This window comes from Neodiprion virginianus, chromosome 3, assembly GCF_021901495.1.
Source record: "Neodiprion virginianus isolate iyNeoVirg1 chromosome 3, iyNeoVirg1.1, whole genome shotgun sequence".
NCBI classification, from domain to species: domain Eukaryota; kingdom Metazoa; phylum Arthropoda; class Insecta; order Hymenoptera; family Diprionidae; genus Neodiprion; species Neodiprion virginianus.
Genome location: NC_060879.1, coordinates 26,583,965 through 26,608,214, shown reverse-complemented (window position 1 = coordinate 26,608,214; position 24,250 = coordinate 26,583,965). Strand labels below are relative to the sequence as shown.

At 39.1% G+C, this 24,250-nt stretch overlaps 2 protein-coding genes across 4 annotated transcripts; both read right to left on the bottom strand.

Annotated features, from left to right (window-relative positions):
- Positions 1-17,633: 17,633 nt before the first annotated feature.
- Positions 17,634-20,495, bottom strand: LOC124299968 (fatty acid synthase-like). Its single transcript, XM_046753464.1, has 5 exons — positions 19,726-20,495; positions 19,042-19,514; positions 18,683-18,934; positions 18,136-18,390; positions 17,634-17,881 (listed from the first exon to the last, which is right to left on the bottom strand). The coding sequence occupies exons 1-5, from the start codon at positions 20,348-20,350 to the stop codon at positions 17,756-17,758; spliced, it is 1,731 nt and encodes a 576-aa protein (XP_046609420.1). The 5' UTR covers positions 20,351-20,495; the 3' UTR covers positions 17,634-17,755.
- Positions 20,496-20,523: 28 nt separating this feature from the next.
- Positions 20,524-23,939, bottom strand: LOC124299967 (fatty acid synthase-like). Of its 3 annotated transcripts, none has more exons than XM_046753461.1 (4): positions 23,580-23,939; positions 21,789-22,039; positions 21,330-21,561; positions 20,524-20,975 (listed from the first exon to the last, which is right to left on the bottom strand). In XM_046753461.1, the coding sequence occupies exons 1-4, from the start codon at positions 23,743-23,745 to the stop codon at positions 20,527-20,529; spliced, it is 1,098 nt and encodes a 365-aa protein (XP_046609417.1). In that variant the 5' UTR covers positions 23,746-23,939; the 3' UTR covers positions 20,524-20,526. The 3 variants fall into 3 exon arrangements, with proteins under 3 accessions (XP_046609417.1, XP_046609418.1, XP_046609419.1); XM_046753462.1 differs by lacking the exon at positions 23,580-23,939 and adding an exon at positions 23,021-23,100; XM_046753463.1 differs by lacking the exon at positions 23,580-23,939 and adding an exon at positions 22,503-22,702.
- Positions 23,940-24,250: the final 311 nt, after the last annotated feature.

Below are 24,250 nucleotides of genomic sequence, written 5' to 3'. Positions count from 1 at the left end.
AAAATATTTCAAACTTGTCATGTTTACATTAAATTATTACAATTCATTTTTCGCGCAAGCTCAAATTCAGTAGCAATGAATAAGCTCATACAATTTATTATATTATTATTTAATTAATTAATATTCTTATAATATTTAATGGCAATTGTATTTATGTTGTATTTGAAATTTTTCAAACTTGTCATGCTTACAATAAATTATTTCAATTCGTTTTTCGCGTGAGCACAAATTCAAAAGCTATGAATAAGTTTATACAATTTATTCTATTATTAATTAATTAATTAATCAATTACTCAATTATATTAATCCTTACACAATATTTTCGATGTGTTCTTATACTGAAAATATTTATTACTATTCAAGGTATAACCTGAGGTGGTTATCGGTGGTTGTTCAAGGTGGTTGAAGGTGGTCGGAGGTGGACGAGGAGGAGGACGAGGAGGACGAGGATTTGTGCTCGGTGAGTAAAACACTTTTATAATATTTCATGTCGCTTGTTATTATATTTTATCTTGAATTTTCCAACTTGTCACGTTTACAATAGATTATTTCAATTTATTTTTCGCGCAAGCATGAATTCAATAGCTATAAATGCGCTGATAGAATTTATTATTTTATTAATTCGTTAATTATTCATATAAATCCACACACAATATTTTTGATGTGTTCTTATACTAAGAATATTCATTACTATTCAAGGTATAACCGGAGACGGTTATCGGTGGTTGTTGGAGGTGGTTGGCGGTGGTTGGAGGTGTTCGGACGTAAACGAGAAGAAGAACGAGGGAGACGAGGAGAACAAGGTGGACGAGGAGGACGAGGATTTGTGCACTGTGAGTATAACATTATAAAGTATTGAATAAAGTAGGAGTAGGAGTAGAAGTAGGAATAGGATCAGGAGTAGGATCAAGAGTGGGAGTAGGAGTAGAATCAGGAGTAGGAGTAGAAGTAGGAGAAGGAGTCTAGCGTACCCTACCCTACCCTTCCCGCCCCTACCCACCTCCTATACTCCTACTTCTACTCCTACTCCTATTTATACTTCAATCTTACTACTACTTCTACTACAACCTTACTCCAACTCCTGATCCTACTCCTATTCCTACTCTCACTCTTGAACCTACTCCTGATCTCACTCCTATTCCTACTGCTAATTCTGGATATTAATGTTACGGAATATATAGATTGCGTATCGAATTGAATCCCATATCAAAACGAACAATTCTTTTATTGTCATATTATAGCCGATTATAGTGGATTATCTAGTATGTTTCCTAGAAAATTATGAAATTTATAATTTGCATCACATGTTAATCATAAATGAATCATATATATCAGTGTCGAACATGGACCGCATATACTGACATTTATACTTTTTGGTCTCTGCATCATTATTTCATCTGATGTACTTTTATTCATGATCTATGTATGCATCATTCTTCTCTCGGGTACCTATACTTTAATTGAATCACTGTTTTGCTACGAATTTTGAAAGATATTTATTCTCATTATCAATTTCTTGGAGGCCGACAAGTCGGTGAGTACACTCAGGCCAAGTACTGGCTTGGGCTTACCATTGCGAAGACTGTGTTACTCAGAAGGTGAATGCAGCCAGCATCATGTCGAAATCGGCAACTCTCTGATGTTCTGCAATAACTCAACTCTACCGTTGGAATACCTCACAGAGCAGTTTTCGGTTGTCACGTTAAAGCCCATGAGGGCGACTGTGTTTATATTCTTCATCCAATGGTGAGGCTAACCCCTTTGTATTTTTGGCGAAAATTTCCGCGATTTTCAAAAGTGCTGGAATAAATTAATTGTGGTACTATTCCGACCTAATTTTGCGAGAGAAATCGATTATGCGCAGTCCCAATACGCTGCGATCAACGCATCAAAAGTTACAGCCAAAAAACAAAACCTGTGATTATTTGAATCCTTACGTAATGTTTTTGATGTTTTCTTATACTGAAAATATTTATTGCTATTCCAGGTACAACCCGAGGTGGTTATCGGTGGTTGTTCGAGGTGGTTGGCGATTGTTGGAGGTGGTCGGAGGTGGACGAGGAGGAGGACGAACGGAACTGAGTCTCAAAGCCCTGTTGACGTAAAAGCAGCTATTCGATAGAAATTATAGTTTATAGTTTACACAGCCCATTGCATGATATTTCAGATATCACGTATAAAGAAGAAAAGATTTATTAAGATGCAAATTGTTCCTCTCTTCTTGCCATTGTGCTTTCAGCCATTGATGTGCTGTGTGTTTAAAATTTAGGACAGTTTATAATATAGAATAACAGGTACAGCTACGAATATAGCACTACAATAAATCTTACAGAAATGAGCTCTCATTGAGATTTCTCTGTATTTATAACTCGACGCGGGAAGGCAGAAATCAATGTAATGCCATCTGTAAGGTAATTGGACTCGTATTTGCACTACGAGAACTCGTTGGGCATTTTGCTGTGAAGTTTGAAGAATTGTTGTACAAGAAATTAAATAACTATAAAAATGGATAAAAAATATTATCTCTAATAGTGACTGTAGCTAATACAGCTTTAGCCGTATATTGATTATGTTTATGATCTATTGTGACAAGATCGGAATTAGATAAGCTCTCTAAATACTCTTTTCTAGTCTAATAATTTATATCATGTATATGTAAATGTATATTTCTTCAGTTTATACAATCACTGCACTAGGATTACCCTTGCCATGTTTCATGGTGCGCTTGTGTAATTTGTACATTATTAACCTTACGTTTTACTCTATTTGCGAAAAGTTGTGAGTGTTTCTAATTACTTCGCAATTATCTATGTACTGTACATGTATGTGTATATATGTATATGTATACTTATGCATGCGTATATACATGTATACACATATTTAAAACTAGATTTTTACAATAAACACGGAGGTTTTAGTACATTCACATACGGATTTCTGTGTATAGGTATACTTGAACTAAAATATCCTTATCTCTAACACGGAGTTCTTCGTAATTCGCATTTGTTCTTGTAACCCAATGTCCTACATACGATGGCAAAAATCGAGATCCAACTTGACTGAGTCTCAAAGCCCTGTTGACATAAAAGCAGCTATTTGATAGAAATTATAGTTTATAATTTACACAGCCCATTGCATGATATTTCATTATAAATACATATGTTTCAATGTATTTAGGAATAATTTATCAAATATACAGAGGTCATGTGCAAATAATAAATGAATTGATTCGACCGCAGTTTGATGTATTCATTAGAGCTTTAACAATAAATTTAAGCTTTGTTACTTCTTTTATTTTATTATGGATAATCAAAAACATTTCCGACTGTTCGTACTGTGAAAGCATGGGGATTAAACCAAATGTAGCAAAAGATTAGAAACAGTGTATGTAGAGTACGAGTATTTTTCTAACAATGCAAACACGTGCCGCTAGCTTAGTTTTGACATATCTAGAATACCACGCCTTGCGAATTAGCTTTCCAGACAGAGATGAATGATGAATTTTAAGGACTGCATTATCGTTGTTGAATACTCTATGCCTCATGGGAAAAGAAAATCTGTAACGATAAAATTGATGCACTGGATCATCGTCGACTTTAACTTTTGAAATGTCCTACCATTTTCGAACATCTCCTATCCCCCCCTACCACCTCCGACCATCAATGACCACTTTCGACCACCCCCTATGACCTTCTGCCAGCGCCGACCTCCTCCTACCATTTCCGAACACCTCCAACCATCCTATTTACATATATTACTAGATTAGCTATGATATGCAAAGAGAAGAATTATTCATTTCGAAATGGGATTCTATTCGACGCGCGCTCGATGTATTCCATAACATCAGTATTCATAATTATTTCAACAACTTTTCATTTGCTCTCTCGATCTTGAATTTTCATAGGCATAGAATCGAAACGCTGTTTTAGCTGGTCGCAAGTGAAGCATCTGCGTTGGGTGGAGGAGCGGAATTGTTTTTCGAAAAGTATTCGGATGGAAAAAAATTCAGAGTAACTGTAATACATCACGGATGCGTTAATTTTGAACGAGACGAAACGGATGCTTCGTATATGAGACAGTATTTAACGCTGCGTCGTGATTTGAAGACCTAGAAAGATGATAGGGAGAGAAAGAACGACGCTTCTTAACATTTCGAGTGTATTTTAACACACATTTGAAAGATACGAGCGAAATTTTTCATCATCCAACTGTCGCAGAACGGCAGCGTTATTAGCCGAGCCGTTCATTGAAGAAGATATCCTCAATCAACGGCTGACCATCGAAGGGCCTGGCCGCTTGAGTCTGGAATCGGCAGGAGAGATGAAGTGTGTATTTCTCGTATGAAACGTGAAAACTAAAAGCATTATACATCATATCATACCATCATACACCGTACACCATACATCATACATCATACATCGTACATCATACATCATACATCATCATACCTAGTATGACAGTTCGAAACCAAAGTTTGAATTTTCGGATGTTCGGAAAGTGACGTCACCAATCTAAAATCGGCTAGCCGAGTTCCTCAGTCTGGTAACAACCGCGCAGTAGAGCGGACGGTTGAGAGTCGCGCTCCGCAAATTTCGAGTACAGGGTTCTCAACCTCTCGGATCCCGCGCTTCGGGTCCGCTACGTATTTCGAGTACCGGGTTCTCAACCTCCCAGATCTCGCGCTTCGGGTCAGCTACGCGGTGAAACTCGACTTCCAGGATAAGCGCTCCGTGGTTCCTGGTTCACGTTTACAATAAATTATTTCAATTCGTTTTTCGCGCAACCCCAAATTCGCGAGCTGTCAGTCCGCTGATAAAATTTCTCGACTTCCAGGATAAGCGCTCCGTGGTTCCCGGTTCACGTTTACAATAAATAATTTCAATTCGTTTTTCGCGCAACCCCAAATTCCGTAGCTGTCAGTCCGCTAATAAAATTTCTCGACTTCCGGGATAAGCGCTCCGTGGTTCCTGGTTCACGTTTACAATAAATTATTTCAATTCGTTTTTCGCGCAACCCCAAATTCGCTAGCTGTCAGTCCGCTGATAGAATTTCTCGACTTCCGGGATAAGCGCTCCGTGGTTCCTGGTTCACGTTTACAATAAATTATTTCAATTCGTTTTTCGCGCAACCCCAAATTCGCGAGCTGTCAGTCCGCTGATAAAATTTCTCGACTTCCAGGATAAGCGCTCCGTGGTTCCCGGTTCACGTTTACAATAAATAATTTCAATTCGTTTTTCGCGCAACCCCAAATTCCGTAGCTGTCAGTCCGCTAATAAAATTTCTCGACTTCCGGGATAAGCGCTCCGTGGTTCCTGGTTCACGTTTACAATAAATTATTTCAATTCGTTTTTCGCGCAACCCCAAATTCGCTAGCTGTCAGTCCGCTGATAGAATTTCTCGACTTCCGGGATAAGCGCTCCGTGGTTCCTGGTTCACGTTTACAATAAATTATTTCAATTCGTTTTTCGCGCAACCCCAAATTCGCGAGCTGTCAGTCCGCTGATAAAATTTCTCGACTTCCAGGATAAGCGCTCCGTGGTTCCGGGTTCACGTTTACAATAAATTATTTCAATTCGTTTTTCGCGCAACCCCAAATTCGCTAGCTGTCAGTCCGCTGATAGAATTTCTCGACTTCCAGGATAAGCGCTCCGTGGTTCCCGGTTCATGTTTACAATAAATAATTTCAATTCGTTTTTCGCGCAACCCCAAATTCCGTAGCTGTCAGTCCGCTAATAAAATTTCTCGACTTCCGGGATGAGCGCTCCGTGGTTCCTGGTTCACGTTTACAATAAATTATTTCAATTCGTTTTTCGCGCAACCCCAAATTCGGTAGCTGTCAGTCCGCTAATAAAATTCCTCGACTTCCAGGATAAGCGCTCCGTGGTTCCTGGTTCACGTTTACAATAAATTATTTCAATTCGTTTTTCGCGCAACCCCAAATTCGCTAGCTGTCAGTCCGCTGATAAAATTTCTCGACTTCCAGGATAAGCGCTCCGTGGTTCCTGGTTCACGTTTACAATAAATTATTACAATTCGTTTTTCGCGCAACCCCAAATTCGGTAGCTGTCAGTCCGCTAATAAAATTTCTCGACTTCCAGGATAAGCGCTCCGTGGTTCCTGGTTCACGTTTACAATAAATTGTTTCAATTCGTTTTTCGCGCAACCCCAAATTCCGTAGCTGTCAGTCCGCTAATAAAATTTCTCGACTTCCGGGATAAGCGCTCCGTGGTTCCTGGTTCACGTTTACAATAAATTATTTCAATTCGTTTTTCGCGCAACCCCAAATTCGGTAGCTGTCAGTCCGCTAATAAAATTCCTTGACTTCCAGGATAAGCGCTCCGTGGTTCCTGGTTCACGTTTACAATAAATTATTTCAATTTGTTTATCGCGCAAGCCCAAATTCCGTAGCTGTCAGTCCGCTAATAAAATTTCTCGACTTCCGGGATAAGCGCTCCGTGGTTCCTGGTTCACGTTTACAATAAATTATTTCAATTTGTTTATCGCGCAAGCCCAAATTCAGTAGCTGTCAGTGCGCTAATAAAATTTCTATAACTGTACAATCTTCTCATAATCTTTTCGGTAAAATATATCGATGAAAAAATTATATTAAACCTCACACAGTATTTTTGATTTGTTCTCATGCTGAGAATATTTATTAGCATTCGAGGTATAACTCGAGGTGGCTGAAGGTGGTCGGAGGTGGACGAGGAGGAGGACGAGGAGGACGAGGATTTGTGCTGGGTGAGTAAAACACTTTTATAATATTTCATGGCAATTGTAATTATATTTCATCTGAAACATTACAAACTTGTCACGTTTACGATAAATTATTTCAATTCATTTTTCGTGCAAGCACATATTCAGTAGCTATGAATAATCTTATACTATTTATTATATTATTAATTAATCAAATAATATTCTTATAATATTTAATGGCAATGGTAATTATATTTCATCTGAAATATTACAAACTTGTCACATTTACAATAAATTATTTCAATTCATTTTTCGTGCAAGCACATATTCAGTAGCTATGAATAATCTTGTACAATTCATTATATTATTAATTGATTGATTAATTACATTATTCCTTACACAATATTTTTGATGTGTTCCTATACTAAAAATATTCATTACTATTCCAGGTATCACCCGAGGTGGTCGGAGGTGGACGAGGAGGAGGACGAGCTGGACGAGGAGGAGGACGAGGTGGACGAGGAGGAGGCGGGGTGGGTCGTGGGAGAGGACCTCTCCTCTCCTCAGAGGAGGGGAGGGGGAGGGGCAGGGAATGGGGAGAGGTGGGCGGGGAGGGGGAAGGGAAGGGAAGGGAAGGGAAGGGGTTGGGAGGGGTGGGGTGGGGAAGGTGGCGGGGAGGGGGGAGGGAGGGCGGGAGGGAGGGAGGGAGGGAGGGCGGGTGGGAGGGAGGGAGGGAGGGCGGGCGGGAGGGAGGGAGGGAGGGCGGGCGGGCGGGCGGGTGGGCGCGGGGAGGGGGGGGGGGGGGTGTACTGCTCTATTAAGTCTAACGGGCCCGCATTGACATCCGTCCTCCACTCTCTCTCTCCCTCCCTCCCTCCCTCCCTCCCACCCGCCCTCCCTCCCTCCCTCCCTCCCTCCCTCCCTCCCTCCCTCCCTCCCTCCCTCCCTCCCTCCCCGCCACCCTCCCCACCCCACCCCTCCCAACCCCTTCCCTTCCCTTCCCTTCCCTTCCCCCTCCCCGCCCACCTCTCCCCATTCCCTGCCCCTCCCCCTCCCCTCCTCTGAGGAGAGGAGAGGTCCTCTCCCACGACCCACCCCGCCTCCTCCTCGTCCACCTCGTCCTCCTCCTCGTCCAGCTCGTCCTCCTCCTCGTCCACCTCCGACCACCTCGGGTGATACCTGGAATAGTAATGAATATTTTTAGTATAGGAACACATCAAAAATATTGTGTAAGGAATAATGTAATTAATCAATCAATTAATAATATAATGAATTGTACAAGATTATTCATAGCTACTGAATATGTGCTTGCACGAAAAATGAATTGAAATAATTTATTGTAAATGTGACAAGTTTGTAATATTTCAGATGAAATATAATTACCATTGCCATTAAATATTATAAGAATATTATTTGATTAATTAATAATATAATAAATAGTATAAGATTATTCATAGCTACTGAATATGTGCTTGCACGAAAAATGAATTGAAATAATTTATCGTAAACGTGACAAGTTTGTAATGTTTCAGATGAAATATAATTACAATTGCCATGAAATATTATAAAAGTGTTTTACTCACCCAGCACAAATCCTCGTCCTCCTCGTCCTCCTCCTCGTCCACCTCCGACCACCTTCAGCCACCTCGAGTTATACCTCGAATGCTAATAAATATTCTCAGCATGAGAACAAATCAAAAATACTGTGTGAGGTTTAATATAATTTTTTCATCGATATATTTTACCGAAAAGATTATGAGAAGATTGTACAGTTATAGAAATTTTATTAGCGCACTGACAGCTACTGAATTTGGGCTTGCGCGATAAACAAATTGAAATAATTTATTGTAAACGTGAACCAGGAACCACGGAGCGCTTATCCCGGAAGTCGAGAAATTTTATTAGCGGACTGACAGCTACGGAATTTGGGCTTGCGCGATAAACAAATTGAAATAATTTATTGTAAACGTGAACCAGGAACCACGGAGCGCTTATCCTGGAAGTCAAGGAATTTTATTAGCGGACTGACAGCTACCGAATTTGGGGTTGCGCGAAAAACGAATTGAAATAATTTATTGTAAACGTGAACCAGGAACCACGGAGCGCTTATCCCGGAAGTCGAGAAATTTTATTAGCGGACTGACAGCTACGGAATTTGGGGTTGCGCGAAAAACGAATTGAAACAATTTATTGTAAACGTGAACCAGGAACCACGGAGCGCTTATCCTGGAAGTCGAGAAATTTTATTAGCGGACTGACAGCTACCGAATTTGGGGTTGCGCGAAAAACGAATTGTAATAATTTATTGTAAACGTGAACCAGGAACCACGGAGCGCTTATCCTGGAAGTCGAGAAATTTTATCAGCGGACTGACAGCTAGCGAATTTGGGGTTGCGCGAAAAACGAATTGAAATAATTTATTGTAAACGTGAACCAGGAACCACGGAGCGCTTATCCTGGAAGTCGAGGAATTTTATTAGCGGACTGACAGCTACCGAATTTGGGGTTGCGCGAAAAACGAATTGAAATAATTTATTGTAAACGTGAACCAGGAACCACGGAGCGCTCATCCCGGAAGTCGAGAAATTTTATTAGCGGACTGACAGCTACGGAATTTGGGGTTGCGCGAAAAACGAATTGAAATTATTTATTGTAAACATGAACCGGGAACCACGGAGCGCTTATCCTGGAAGTCGAGAAATTCTATCAGCGGACTGACAGCTAGCGAATTTGGGGTTGCGCGAAAAACGAATTGAAATAATTTATTGTAAACGTGAACCCGGAACCACGGAGCGCTTATCCTGGAAGTCGAGAAATTTTATCAGCGGACTGACAGCTCGCGAATTTGGGGTTGCGCGAAAAACGAATTGAAATAATTTATTGTAAACGTGAACCAGGAACCACGGAGCGCTTATCCCGGAAGTCGAGAAATTCTATCAGCGGACTGACAGCTAGCGAATTTGGGGTTGCGCGAAAAACGAATTGAAATAATTTATTGTAAACGTGAACCAGGAACCACGGAGCGCTTATCCCGGAAGTCGAGAAATTTTATTAGCGGACTGACAGCTACGGAATTTGGGGTTGCGCGAAAAACGAATTGAAATTATTTATTGTAAACGTGAACCGGGAACCACGGAGCGCTTATCCTGGAAGTCGAGAAATTTTATCAGCGGACTGACAGCTCGCGAATTTGGGGTTGCGCGAAAAACGAATTGAAATAATTTATTGTAAACGTGAACCAGGAACCACGGAGCGCTTATCCCGGAAGTCGAGAAATTCTATCAGCGGACTGACAGCTAGCGAATTTGGGGTTGCGCGAAAAACGAATTGAAATAATTTATTGTAAACGTGAACCAGGAACCACGGAGCGCTTATCCCGGAAGTCGAGAAATTTTATTAGCGGACTGACAGCTACGGAATTTGGGGTTGCGCGAAAAACGAATTGAAATTATTTATTGTAAACGTGAACCGGGAACCACGGAGCGCTTATCCTGGAAGTCGAGAAATTTTATCAGCGGACTGACAGCTCGCGAATTTGGGGTTGCGCGAAAAACGAATTGAAATAATTTATTGTAAACGTGAACCAGGAACCACGGAGCGCTTATCCTGGAAGTCGAGTTTCACCGCGTAGCTGACCCGAAGCGCGAGATCTGGGAGGTTGAGAACCCGGTACTCGAAATACGTAGCGGACCCGAAGCGCGGGATCCGAGAGGTTGAGAACCCTGTACTCGAAATTTGCGGAGCGCGACTCTCAACCGTCCGCTCTACTGCGCGGTTGTTACCAGACTGAGGAACTCGGCTAGCCGATTTTAGATTGGTGACGTCACTTTCCGAACATCCGAAAATTCAAACTTTGGTTTCGAACTGTCATACTAGGTATGATGATGTATGATGTATGATGTACGATGTATGATGTATGATGTATGGTGTACGGTGTATGATGGTATGATATGATGTATAATGCTTTTAGTTTTCACGTTTCATACGAGAAATACACACTTCATCTCTCCTGCCGATTCCAGACTCAAGCGGCCAGGCCCTTCGATGGTCAGCCGTTGATTGAGGATATCTTCTTCAATGAACGGCTCGGCTAATAACGCTGCCGTTCTGCGACAGTTGGATGATGAAAAATTTCGCTCGTATCTTTCAAATGTGTGTTAAAATACACTCGAAATGTTAAGAAGCGTCGTTCTTTCTCTCCCTATCATCTTTCTAGGTCTTCAAATCACGACGCAGCGTTAAATACTGTCTCATATACGAAGCATCCGTTTCGTCTCGTTCAAAATTAACGCATCCGTGATGTATTACAGTTACTCTGAATTTTTTTCCATCCGAATACTTTTCGAAAAACAATTCCGCTCCTCCACCCAACGCAGATGCTTCACTTGCGACCAGCTAAAACAGCGTTTCGATTCTATGCCTATGAAAATTCAAGATCGAGAGAGCAAATGAAAAGTTGTTGAAATAATTATGAATACTGATGTTATGGAATACATCGAGCGCGCGTCGAATAGAATCCCATTTCGAAATGAATAATTCTTCTCTTTGCATATCATAGCTAATCTAGTAATATATGTAAATAGGATGGTTGGAGGTGTTCGGAAATGGTAGGAGGAGGTCGGCGCTGGCAGAAGGTCATAGGGGGTGGTCGAAAGTGGTCATTGATGGTCGGAGGTGGTAGGGGGGGATAGGAGATGTTCGAAAATGGTAGGACATTTCAAAAGTTAAAGTCGACGATGATCCAGTGCATCAATTTTATCGTTACAGATTTTCTTTTCCCATGAGGCATAGAGTATTCAACAACGATAATGCAGTCCTTAAAATTCATCATTCATCTCTGTCTGGAAAGCTAATTCGCAAGGCGTGGTATTCTAGATATGTCAAAACTAAGCTAGCGGCACGTGTTTGCATTGTTAGAAAAATACTCGTACTCTACATACACTGTTTCTAATCTTTTGCTACATTTGGTTTAATCCCCATGCTTTCACAGTACGAACAGTCGGAAATGTTTTTGATTATCCATAATAAAATAAAAGAAGTAACAAAGCTTAAATTTATTGTTAAAGCTCTAATGAATACATCAAACTGCGGTCGAATCAATTCATTTATTATTTGCACATGACCTCTGTATATTTGATAAATTATTCCTAAATACATTGAAACATATGTATTTATAATGAAATATCATGCAATGGGCTGTGTAAATTATAAACTATAATTTCTATCAAATAGCTGCTTTTATGTCAACAGGGCTTTGAGACTCAGTCAAGTTGGATCTCGATTTTTGCCATCGTATGTAGGACATTGGGTTACAAGAACAAATGCGAATTACGAAGAACTCCGTGTTAGAGATAAGGATATTTTAGTTCAAGTATACCTATACACAGAAATCCGTATGTGAATGTACTAAAACCTCCGTGTTTATTGTAAAAATCTAGTTTTAAATATGTGTATACATGTATATACGCATGCATAAGTATACATATACATATATACACATACATGTACAGTACATAGATAATTGCGAAGTAATTAGAAACACTCACAACTTTTCGCAAATAGAGTAAAACGTAAGGTTAATAATGTACAAATTACACAAGCGCACCATGAAACATGGCAAGGGTAATCCTAGTGCAGTGATTGTATAAACTGAAGAAATATACATTTACATATACATGATATAAATTATTAGACTAGAAAAGAGTATTTAGAGAGCTTATCTAATTCCGATCTTGTCACAATAGATCATAAACATAATCAATATACGGCTAAAGCTGTATTAGCTACAGTCACTATTAGAGATAATATTTTTTATCCATTTTTATAGTTATTTAATTTCTTGTACAACAATTCTTCAAACTTCACAGCAAAATGCCCAACGAGTTCTCGTAGTGCAAATACGAGTCCAATTACCTTACAGATGGCATTACATTGATTTCTGCCTTCCCGCGTCGAGTTATAAATACAGAGAAATCTCAATGAGAGCTCATTTCTGTAAGATTTATTGTAGTGCTATATTCGTAGCTGTACCTGTTATTCTATATTATAAACTGTCCTAAATTTTAAACACACAGCACATCAATGGCTGAAAGCACAATGGCAAGAAGAGAGGAACAATTTGCATCTTAATAAATCTTTTCTTCTTTATACGTGATATCTGAAATATCATGCAATGGGCTGTGTAAACTATAAACTATAATTTCTATCGAATAGCTGCTTTTACGTCAACAGGGCTTTGAGACTCAGTTCCGTTCGTCCTCCTCCTCGTCCACCTCCGACCACCTCCAACAATCGCCAACCACCTCGAACAACCACCGATAACCACCTCGGGTTGTACCTGGAATAGCAATAAATATTTTCAGTATAAGAAAACATCAAAAACATTACGTAAGGATTCAAATAATCACAGGTTTTGTTTTTTGGCTGTAACTTTTGATGCGTTGATCGCAGCGTATTGGGACTGCGCATAATCGATTTCTCTCGCAAAATTAGGTCGGAATAGTACCACAATTAATTTATTCCAGCACTTTTGAAAATCGCGGAAATTTTCGCCAAAAATACAAAGGGGTTAGCCTCACCATTGGATGAAGAATATAAACACAGTCGCCCTCATGGGCTTTAACGTGACAACCGAAAACTGCTCTGTGAGGTATTCCAACGGTAGAGTTGAGTTATTGCAGAACATCAGAGAGTTGCCGATTTCGACATGATGCTGGCTGCATTCACCTTCTGAGTAACACAGTCTTCGCAATGGTAAGCCCAAGCCAGTACTTGGCCTGAGTGTACTCACCGACTTGTCGGCCTCCAAGAAATTGATAATGAGAATAAATATCTTTCAAAATTCGTAGCAAAACAGTGATTCAATTAAAGTATAGGTACCCGAGAGAAGAATGATGCATACATAGATCATGAATAAAAGTACATCAGATGAAATAATGATGCAGAGACCAAAAAGTATAAATGTCAGTATATGCGGTCCATGTTCGACACTGATATATATGATTCATTTATGATTAACATGTGATGCAAATTATAAATTTCATAATTTTCTAGGAAACATACTAGATAATCCACTATAATCGGCTATAATATGACAATAAAAGAATTGTTCGTTTTGATATGGGATTCAATTCGATACGCAATCTATATATTCCGTAACATTAATATCCAGAATTAGCAGTAGGAATAGGAGTGAGATCAGGAGTAGGTTCAAGAGTGAGAGTAGGAATAGGAGTAGGATCAGGAGTTGGAGTAAGGTTGTAGTAGAAGTAGTAGTAAGATTGAAGTATAAATAGGAGTAGGAGTAGAAGTAGGAGTATAGGAGGTGGGTAGGGGCGGGAAGGGTAGGGTAGGGTACGCTAGACTCCTTCTCCTACTTCTACTCCTACTCCTGATTCTACTCCTACTCCCACTCTTGATCCTACTCCTGATCCTATTCCTACTTCTACTCCTACTCCTACTTTATTCAATACTTTATAATGTTATACTCACAGTGCACAAATCCTCGTCCTCCTCGTCCACCTTGTTCTCCTCGTCTCCCTCGTTCTTCTTCTCGTTTACGTCCGAACACCTCCAACCACCGCCAACCACCTCCAACAACCACCGATAACCGTCTCCGGTTATACCTTGAATAGTAATGAATATTCTTAGTATAAGAACACATCAAAAATATTGTGTGTGGATTTATATGAATAATTAACGAATTAATAAAATAATAAATTCTATCAGCGCATTTATAGCTATTGAATTCATGCTTGCGCGAAAAATAAATTGAAATAATCTATTGTAAACGTGACAAGTTGGAAAATTCAAGATAAAATATAATAACAAGCGACATGAAATATTATAAAAGTGTTTTACTCACCGAGCACAAATCCTCGTCCTCCTCGTCCTCCTCCTCGTCCACCTCCGACCACCTTCAACCACCTTGAACAACCACCGATAACCACCTCAGGTTATACCTTGAATAGTAATAAATATTTTCAGTATAAGAACACATCGAAAATATTGTGTAAGGATTAATATAATTGAGTAATTGATTAATTAATTAATTAATAATAGAATAAATTGTATAAACTTATTCATAGCTTTTGAATTTGTGCTCACGCGAAAAACGAATTGAAATAATTTATTGTAAGCATGACAAGTTTGAAAAATTTCAAATACAACATAAATACAATTGCCATTAAATATTATAAGAATATTAATTAATTAAATAATAATATAATAAATTGTATGAGCTTATTCATTGCTACTGAATTTGAGCTTGCGCGAAAAATGAATTGTAATAATTTAATGTAAACATGACAAGTTTGAAATATTTTAGATAAAATATAATCACAATTGCAATGAAATATTATAAAAGTGTTTTACTCACCGAGCACAAACCCTCGTCCTCCTCCTCCTGAATCACCGCGGTTACCCGCAACCACCCCTAACCACCTCCAACGAAAACCGCCAACCACCTCGAGTTGTACCTCGAATGCTAATAAATATTCTCAGCATGGGAACAAATCAAAAATTTTGTGTGAGGTTTAATATAATTTTTTTATCGATATATTTCACCGAAAAGATTATGAGAAGATTATAAAGTTATAGAAATTTTGTTAGCCCACTGACAGCTACCGAATTCAGGCTTGCGCGGAAAACGAATTGAAATAATTTATTGTAAACATGAACCGGGAACCACGGAGTGCTCATCCTGGAAGTCGAGTTTCACCGCGTAGCGGACCCGAAGCGCGGGATCCGGGAGGTTGAGAACCCGGTACTCGAAATTTGCGGAGCGCGACTCTAATCCGTCCGCTCTACTGCGCGGTTGTTTCCAGACTGAGGAATTCGGCTAGCTGATTTTGAATTGGTGACGTCACTTTCTGAACATCCGACATCCGAACTTTGGTTTCGACCTTTAATACTATGTATGATGATGTATGATGTACGATGTATGATGTACGATGTATGATGTATGATGTATGATGTATGATGATATGATATCACGTATAATGATTTCAGCTCTCACATTCCAGACAAGAAATACGCACTTTATCTTTCCTGCCGATTGCAGACTGAAGCGGTTCGGCCCTTCGCTCGTCAGGCGTGGACTAAAGATTCATTCTTCAGTTAACGGGTCAGCTAATAACGCTGCTGTTCTGCGACAGTTGGATGATAAAAATGTTTGCTCGTATATTTCAAAGGTGTGTTAAAATACACTGGAAGTTTGAAGAAGGTTCGTTCTTTTATCCCTTTATCAAAAAAAAAATCGCCGACAATCACCGTTATAGGTCTTTAAATCGGGACACTACGTTAAATACTGTCTCATATACGAAGAATTATTACATCTCTATAAAAATTTCCCCATCCGAGATGTATTGCAGTTACTCTGAATTTACTTTCGTACGAACACTTTTCGAAAAACAATTCCGCTTCTATACCCAACGTAGATACTTCACTTGCGACTAGCTGAATCAACGTTTCGATTCTATGCCTACGAAAATTCAAGATCGAGAGAGCAAATGAAAACTTACTGGAATAATTATGATCATTAACGTCATAAAATACATCGAGCGCGTGTCGAATAGAATCCCATTTCGATATAAATAATTTTTCTATTTTCATATTACAGCCGTATTATTGTAGATAATCTAGTTTGTTTACCGGTAAATCATAAAATTCCTAGTGTGCATCACGTAATCATCGTAAATGGATTCAACATTCCATCACGTTATTCTACATGTTTCATACGTTTTCTTTATACCATACAATTGTTCTCTATTTTCGTCAATCGCTTGCGCGGTTTGTTCTTTTTTTCCTTCTCTTATAGTAAGACAAAATAATATCAACAGTCAATTAGGTAGGGTATCTGCATGCGTGAGTCAGAGGGATTTTTTTACCATTTGCTGTGGATTTAATAAATGCCCGACAATCCCGGAATGCATTTTCGCGGACAACACATCTGGCGTGCACACGCGGTGAAAATGCAGGCAGTCAATCAGGAAGCACATTTGAAATCTGTACGCTAACGAATAAATCCTTAAAGAGCGTTGCGGTATGCAGAACCAGCGCAGTTTGTAAACATGTCCTAACTGGAGTAGTTCTTCAAAAATCTCTAATAAACTGGTTTGAAATCTTTTTTTGAACGGAGCAGTACGTCGTCAACCTTCGACCAGAGTACTTTACAAAATCTTTCGAAATCTTGACGAAACAAATAACTCCAAATAAATTCCATACCTCTAATATGTACTATCGAATAATATTATTGTTCATAACAATATCCAAACATTACAATTTCAATTTAGTCAAACTTGAACAAACCTAATCATTGTGTTTAGTTCATATTGTCAGCTAACCTAATTAACAAGCTTCAACGTGAGTGGATCAACGTGGCAAATTTATTAAACTGTCTCCGCGTCCATTTTAGTATATTTACTCGCGCTCATTTGGGATTGGTGAATTTCGATTGTACTAGAGGCGTTGAGTTGTTTATCTAAATCTCTTTGCTTAATTGACCGACGCCTGTTTGGCATTGGTACATTATCCTTTTCTCTTTTGAAAATCCTCCCGCAAAAACCCTCAGTTGCTGTAACCAGAGCAATCGCTTGAAAATAGCATCAATTTATACCATAAACTGTCATCATCGAGCACGCAGAGCCACCTATAACCTGAATCGTCAAGATCAACTAACAGTAAGTGACAACTTTTGTTTCAAAACCTCATCTTCTCTCAATACATGTTCAACCAAGAAGAGGAAAACTTCGCGTTCATGTCAGGTAAGCCGTGTTCAAGAACTTTGCCTTAGTACGAGCGTCAAATTATTGTGGCAAGTCGATTCTTCCGCGAATAAATATTAGTCAGAGTCAATCCAGCTCATAACACATACATTTATACCATATTCATACATTCAATTGATACAAGGTTGTAGATGCAAATAGTCAATGTAACTCTTAGACTTAGATAAACTCTTTTATTCGATTAAATTATCCTGACTTTTTCATAGTGCGCAAAGTTACATGTCGTGCTGTTATGTAGAGATGGTTTTCGAGATATACGCAGTTTTTTATACCCCTCACTTTGAACCAGGTATAACATTTAGGGCGAGTTCCTCGTTAATTGCCGCCGCACAAATATCGTCATTCAGCATCGTGATGTGATCTCCTTCCGCATAGTATATTTTCATCTTATTTTGCGTAAGCTGCGAAACAGAGGTAATTCAATTTTAAAGAACCTTCCAGCGTAATTATTTATATTGTGATTTGATGCAATCATGCTATTCTGAGAAATAAACTTCCGAAGCCAATTCACACCAATCACTATCCGTACGGTTTTTAATTTGTACTGATGAATGTGATTTTTACTTATAATTGGTGCTCAAGGTACAACAATATCGTACCTCGGCTCGTATAGCATTTACGTTAATTATTCCCAAGTATTGAAACGAAAACTTACGCGTTTCAGACCATAGTCTTCTGTATCGAACAAAATGCTTGAAGCTCTAGTTCTGACTAAGGTTACTGGAGACTTGATTGGTAGTAGGTTTGAACAGTCATAGTCCAGGAGGGCCTTTATGCGACGATAAATACCTAAGCACAAGGTGTTTTGATCCTCCGGTGTAAAATTCAATAAATTATTTTTTGGCATATTTCTTGTGAACGCTGCTATTTTCTCCTCCCAGTCACGGCAGCTAAATAACTCAGTGGTAAGCTGAAACAGCGAAATGTTAATTCTTATTGTTGCGCACAGATCCGTAGACAAAATTTTCAATTTATCCTAAAATTCACGTATAAAGATATGAGCGACTGACCCCAAAATATGGCAATCAATTGATGCATATCAACGTATGGCAACGTGTAAATGAATGTATGTGCGTAGTACAAGTACTGCGAGTAATTAATATTATTCAGGAACAATTCATCTTTATTGACGTCTTGTTTGAGATATTCATTAACTTTATAGAAATTGATTGGCAATAATTATCATAACGAAGCCCGTTCACCTTTGAAACTGCGAATGATGCCACCGCATCCATAATCTTCAAAAACACGAAAGTTTGCAGCTCGTCTTCAGACTTTGTCGTCAAGGATGACAAGAATGTTTTGACGTAGTCAGGTGAGCCGTCGAGCATCACAAGGCGACCAGTGAAACCCTCATTTTCCAAACGTCTTGCAAGCTCGATAGACACTATACTTCCATAGGAATACCCAACTAATAAAAACTTCTTGCGGTCCATGCTTCGTGCTTTGATATACTACAGTGGGTTATCAGATATAATTTTTAAGTGCATGATACAATTAGTTAACAGTATTATAGCCGTAATTTGTTGAAAGATTGAAAGATTACGTGAATTGCTCTTACGGGAATCAAATAGTCGGCCATCTCATCTATCGATGTTGTGTTCAGGGAAGATGGTCCGTATTGTAAACAGGCGGTGTTTGCCGATTTCAGTTTGCCAGCTATTGCCTTAAATATCGTACATGCACCTTCGATTCCTGGTAATATGAAGACTTGTCTTGCATCCTCAGCTGTAGTCATCAGAGGCACACAAACATTTTTCGACATCCCCTCAACTGTTAAAATATTAAGGAGTTGGAATATGCTGGCAGAATCGTCTAGTTGCTGCGGTGACTTTTTCCGATTTTCATATTTTTTGCTGTCTCGCTGAGACATATCTTGGAGTTTCGCAAAATTCAAATGACGGATTTCCGATGTGGTCAAGAAAATATTGAATTCATGCTCCAATGTATATTTGATTTCAACTGCCATTATAGAGTCCATTCCTAGTTCTGGCAATGGTGTATGTACACACATGCTATTCATGTTCTTGAGTCCTATATATATAAAGAATTATGTACACTTTAGGAAGGAAGAATACTGTCAACTTTGATAACGAACACACGTTTTCAAGTTTAGGATGATTCGCATTAAACGTGCAGAAAAATTTTCCAACAAATTGAGCGTATGAGTAGTTATTGCAAATGAATTGTTTTTGTAGCTTTTTACTGAAAGTCAAACTACGAAATTGAAATCCTGTTTCTGTACCCATTATATTTGCGATCGCATCGACAATATGTTCAGCTCCGTTAGTAAGAGCCGTTTTCTTAGCAATCACCATACTGGATACTATTGGGCTTTTTTGTTGTAAGAAGCCGTCAAGCTCTTGCAGACAAGAATCAATTCTCTGTGGTAGAGTACCGCCAGTAACTAATTCTTTATAATTTTCACCCATTTCTGCGGCTTTTCCGACGTCACCGATCGCTCCCCATTGAATGGCTAATCCTGGTAAGTTCTCTGCTGATCTTCTCTCGCATATTCTTTCCATGATCGAATTGGCCATTGCGTAGTTCGTTTGTCCTGCAGTACCTCTGCCACAAGAAACCGATGAAAACACTACAAATTGTTTCAGTTGCGGGCATAACGTCCTTGATAATTTATCCAACTGCTCTGTGGCCCTAGCTTTAGCTACGAAAGGTTCCTTGAATGACTCCACCGTTTGATTTTCGAAAAGAGCATCCTTCAATACTACAGCCAAGTTGAAGATAGCGTGAACTGGTCCAAGTGCTGTCGCTTTTTTTAAGATGGCCTCACAATCCTCGGGAATTGAGGCATCCTTTCCTACTACAACGACAATTTTGACTCCGTAGTTTTTCCAAATGTGAAAGCGCATTCGTTGATACCCAGTACCGATTTCTTTTCGGGACGTGAGGACTAATTTTTTGGCTCCACGAAGTACGAGCCAATCTGCAAGCTCTAGACCAAAGCAACCAAGGCCACCAAGAATAAGATAGCTGCCATTTTCGGAACAGTTGTATCGGGTACTACTTATGTAATGTGATACTTCATCTAGTAGGAGAATCTCTGACTACGACATACCTTAGCGATGGAACAAAGACCACTGTCTGGTTCTGAATGACCCAAGTTTGATTTAACTGAGCCAATTCTAAGCGGGGTGTTTCGTCCTGGGCAGAATACCTTCTCTACTGCACTAACTTCCACAGGATCACCTACTTTGGTTCCAGTACCATGTGCCTCTAAGAAAGCCAGATCAGATGGCGAAACTTTGCACTCTTCGTAACATTGTTCCAATAAGATACGTTGCATTTTAATCGACGGATAGGTAATGCCCTCTTCCTTGTAACCGTCGCAATTTGTTTTTACGTGAACAACCTGCGCGTAGATACGTTTGGCATCCTTCGATTTCTGAAGATAAATCGTGGACACCGCTTCACTACGACAGTATCCGTTTCCCTCGGCGTCGAATACTTTGCACCTTCCATCAGGGGAAAGCGTTCCTGACGAGGGATTATGGGAAATAAGAAAAGTTGTTTCTGCGATCACTAGTAACACGCCAACATTAGTATGTGTTGAGGAGACTTCTCAGTGTATTGCAATAGAAAATATTTACGTGTACGTTACAAATCAACGTGATTCGAATGAATATGTTGTGTCATACCGAATAAAATCAATTCGAACATGCAGGAACATATTCGTTTCACGCAACTTTGTTGAAAATTGAAATATCATGTTAACCGAGAAGGCGTGAACTTTTACTGAAGTGTCACGTTTAAAATTTCTTTTTTCACAATAGCTTATACAGTTATATGTGTATATTAACTATTTTAACGTCTAGGAATAATCATTTGTACCAAGAAGAAAATACTGTTGAGTCACAAATGGATGAAGACACAAATGACATCCTCCAACGATCGCAGCATCACATTGTCCAGTTCTAATTGCTTTATACGCATGGTCTAAAGCGAAAAGACTAGAACTGCACGCACTGTCTACGGCATAGCTAGGTCCTTTAAATCCAAACCAAAGAGAGATCCGATTGGCCATCATGGAGCGACTGCAACCCAGTAGACCTAACCCATTTACCTAGGTAGAGACAGAGCTCTTCTAAGTAGTGGTCATAACTCATTGAACAATAGTAATTCTAGTTGTAAGGAAATGTTATTGCTCATACTTTATTGAACTTTAATAAAAAATGCTAACCCGATAGTTGGAAATATTTTCTAGTATATTTCGATTGTAGTTTGTTTAAGATATATTCATGTGAATTTTGGTCACGTTGATAATCTGCAAGTATTATTTATTATTCTTACCGGTGAATCCGAGTAGACCCATGTTATCTCTGTATCACTGTAGCAGCTACCAATGAAAACTCCGGTGTTAGTGCCACGAAGTTTCCCAGGATGAACGCCAGCATCAATAATAGCTTCGTAAGTATGTTCCAATAACATTCTCGCCATAGGATCCATAGAATGGGCTTCTTTAAAGTGTACGCCGAAGAATCGAGCATCAAATTTTTCAATATTGTTTATCTTCCCAGCTCGTCGTGGGATATCTGGATGATCTGAATACCATAAAATCATTTAGATGAGTTCCAGTCGAGTTAAGCGATGACATTACTACTAGCAAGATTATATTGGTGTTTCGTTCATAATTCGCTCTAGAATGTTGAATTATGAATTGGATAAAGTAATACCTCGAAGTTACGTCACGGGTCGTTCCGACATTGACCGTGTAAGTTGAAAAAAACATTAATCGGGAAGCACGTTTTATACATCTGCATAATGCACATGTGTAATAAATACTCACCAGAGATAATTATATACCTCACAGAAAAACTCTGAGGAAGAAGCTATAGTAAATACTGTTTATTTTTTTAATACAAAATAATACGTAAATTATGGACATAAGAGAAGTGTGGGAGGTAGTGGGCGGCGGGAGGGGGGGGGGGTGCCCAATGACGTAACTGCAAGTTGGAGTAAATCGCGGTATTACTGTAGGGGAAGAGAGGGCAAGATGGAAATTACCTGTAAAACGAAACCACGTGACATGACGCTTGAGTCGCTACGCACATAGATGCACGCGAATATCTTTTATTTATGAACGAAGTTCAATTCGGCTGACGTCATTAGCGAAGTTTGCATGTGTTTAGTCTTTTTGCGGTGGATTTTTCGAAAACATTGAATTTTTGCAATGCCATTGTTTGTACGAGGTAAGTAATGTTACTGTTTTTTTTCTACAGTAAGTACCTCCTAAGGATACATTGTATGAATTGATATATAACCAAAAAAATTAAATTATGTTTGAAGCGTCGATATTATTATTGGCAATGGGCATGTCGGAAAGATGGAAAATTGAATTTTAGGGCAAGATGAAATCGTATTATAGGTTCTTGAACTGAAGAAACGATGTAAAGGGCGATGGATAAAGCTAAAATCACAACAATATACTAATAAGACGATGACGTGCTGCAACATCCGGAGCAGCACTCGCAGGATGACGTGTTTTGTCTATTTTACGGCGAACAAAATGTGAAATCACTTACAGACTGGGTATGGGCTGGGTACAGTGTTCATTGTGTTGTCGTTAGGGACATGTGCTGTGTGTCGATACAGAAGATGGTTGTTTCGTTTGCGCCAATTGCAAAATGTAGAGTGATCCTATACATTCCATCTTACCCGTACAAGCTTTCCATTTTGCAAGTTGAGGGCAGAATGGAATTCTTCATGTCTTCGCTTCATAAGTCGTAAAAGATTTTACACTTTATAATAATTATTATTAATTATATGGTTATGTAGGTGTGTCCCTCTCAAGCTGATTAAAATAAAGATCAATCTTATGTCGTTCGATTTTCTTTACATCATAAAGTTAGACCTTCCATCTAGCCCTCCCTTCCCCTGTACGATTGATTCCAGTAGATGGGTGAGTGGAATAACAAGAACGCATCAATCTTATGATCAGAATTTTATGAAAGTCTTATGAATTCACCAAACTAGTACATTGCGTCAAAGATGAAGATATTAACCCGCTGCTTAATTTTCTGATACTGTTTCAGATGCCACTAAGCAACCACACTTCGTGTGTGATGAATTTTGATCATTAACCTGTATTCCAACGGCGATCATCATCGTTGATAAGGTCCACCTTGTTCATAAGATTTTCTCGAAATTGCGTTAAATTATTAGACTTTGGAAATCTGCCAGCAATTCCCGATATCACCACCGCGTCACCTTGCTCGTTTTCCATTTTCTTTGGCATATTACTGCGCATATAATACAGTAAACTACTTGCGTTATTGTCACAAATGTTTCGGAGACTGCGATTCGACTACTCTCAACTGGACACAGTTGTCTTCTTATATTAACAGCGAGAGACCGTGGTGCGTTACATAATGTGCACCACATGAATGTTAGAAAAAAATGTTAGTTAAATTAAGCTGCTTTTCCTGAATGCAGGTGAATTCATCACTGTCAAGGAAAATTGTCATTAACCGGCGCATACAGCTGATTCTCATTTGTATGGAAATATTCTTGTTTATGGCATTGTCTGAATACAGAAATAGAGCAGAATTAATGCAAAGGTGTAAAGGTCACTCGACTGCGGCTTCAACATGAATTAGAAATAAAATGAATAGAAGTTTTATTTCATTGCGCTACCTGACCTCTGGGATACGATTATACTATGAATACTCTTTGAAATATGGATACCACGTCGTTTTTCACGCTCAACAAACACATTTGTATGACAACAATGACGGAAAATTGGTGATGACAAA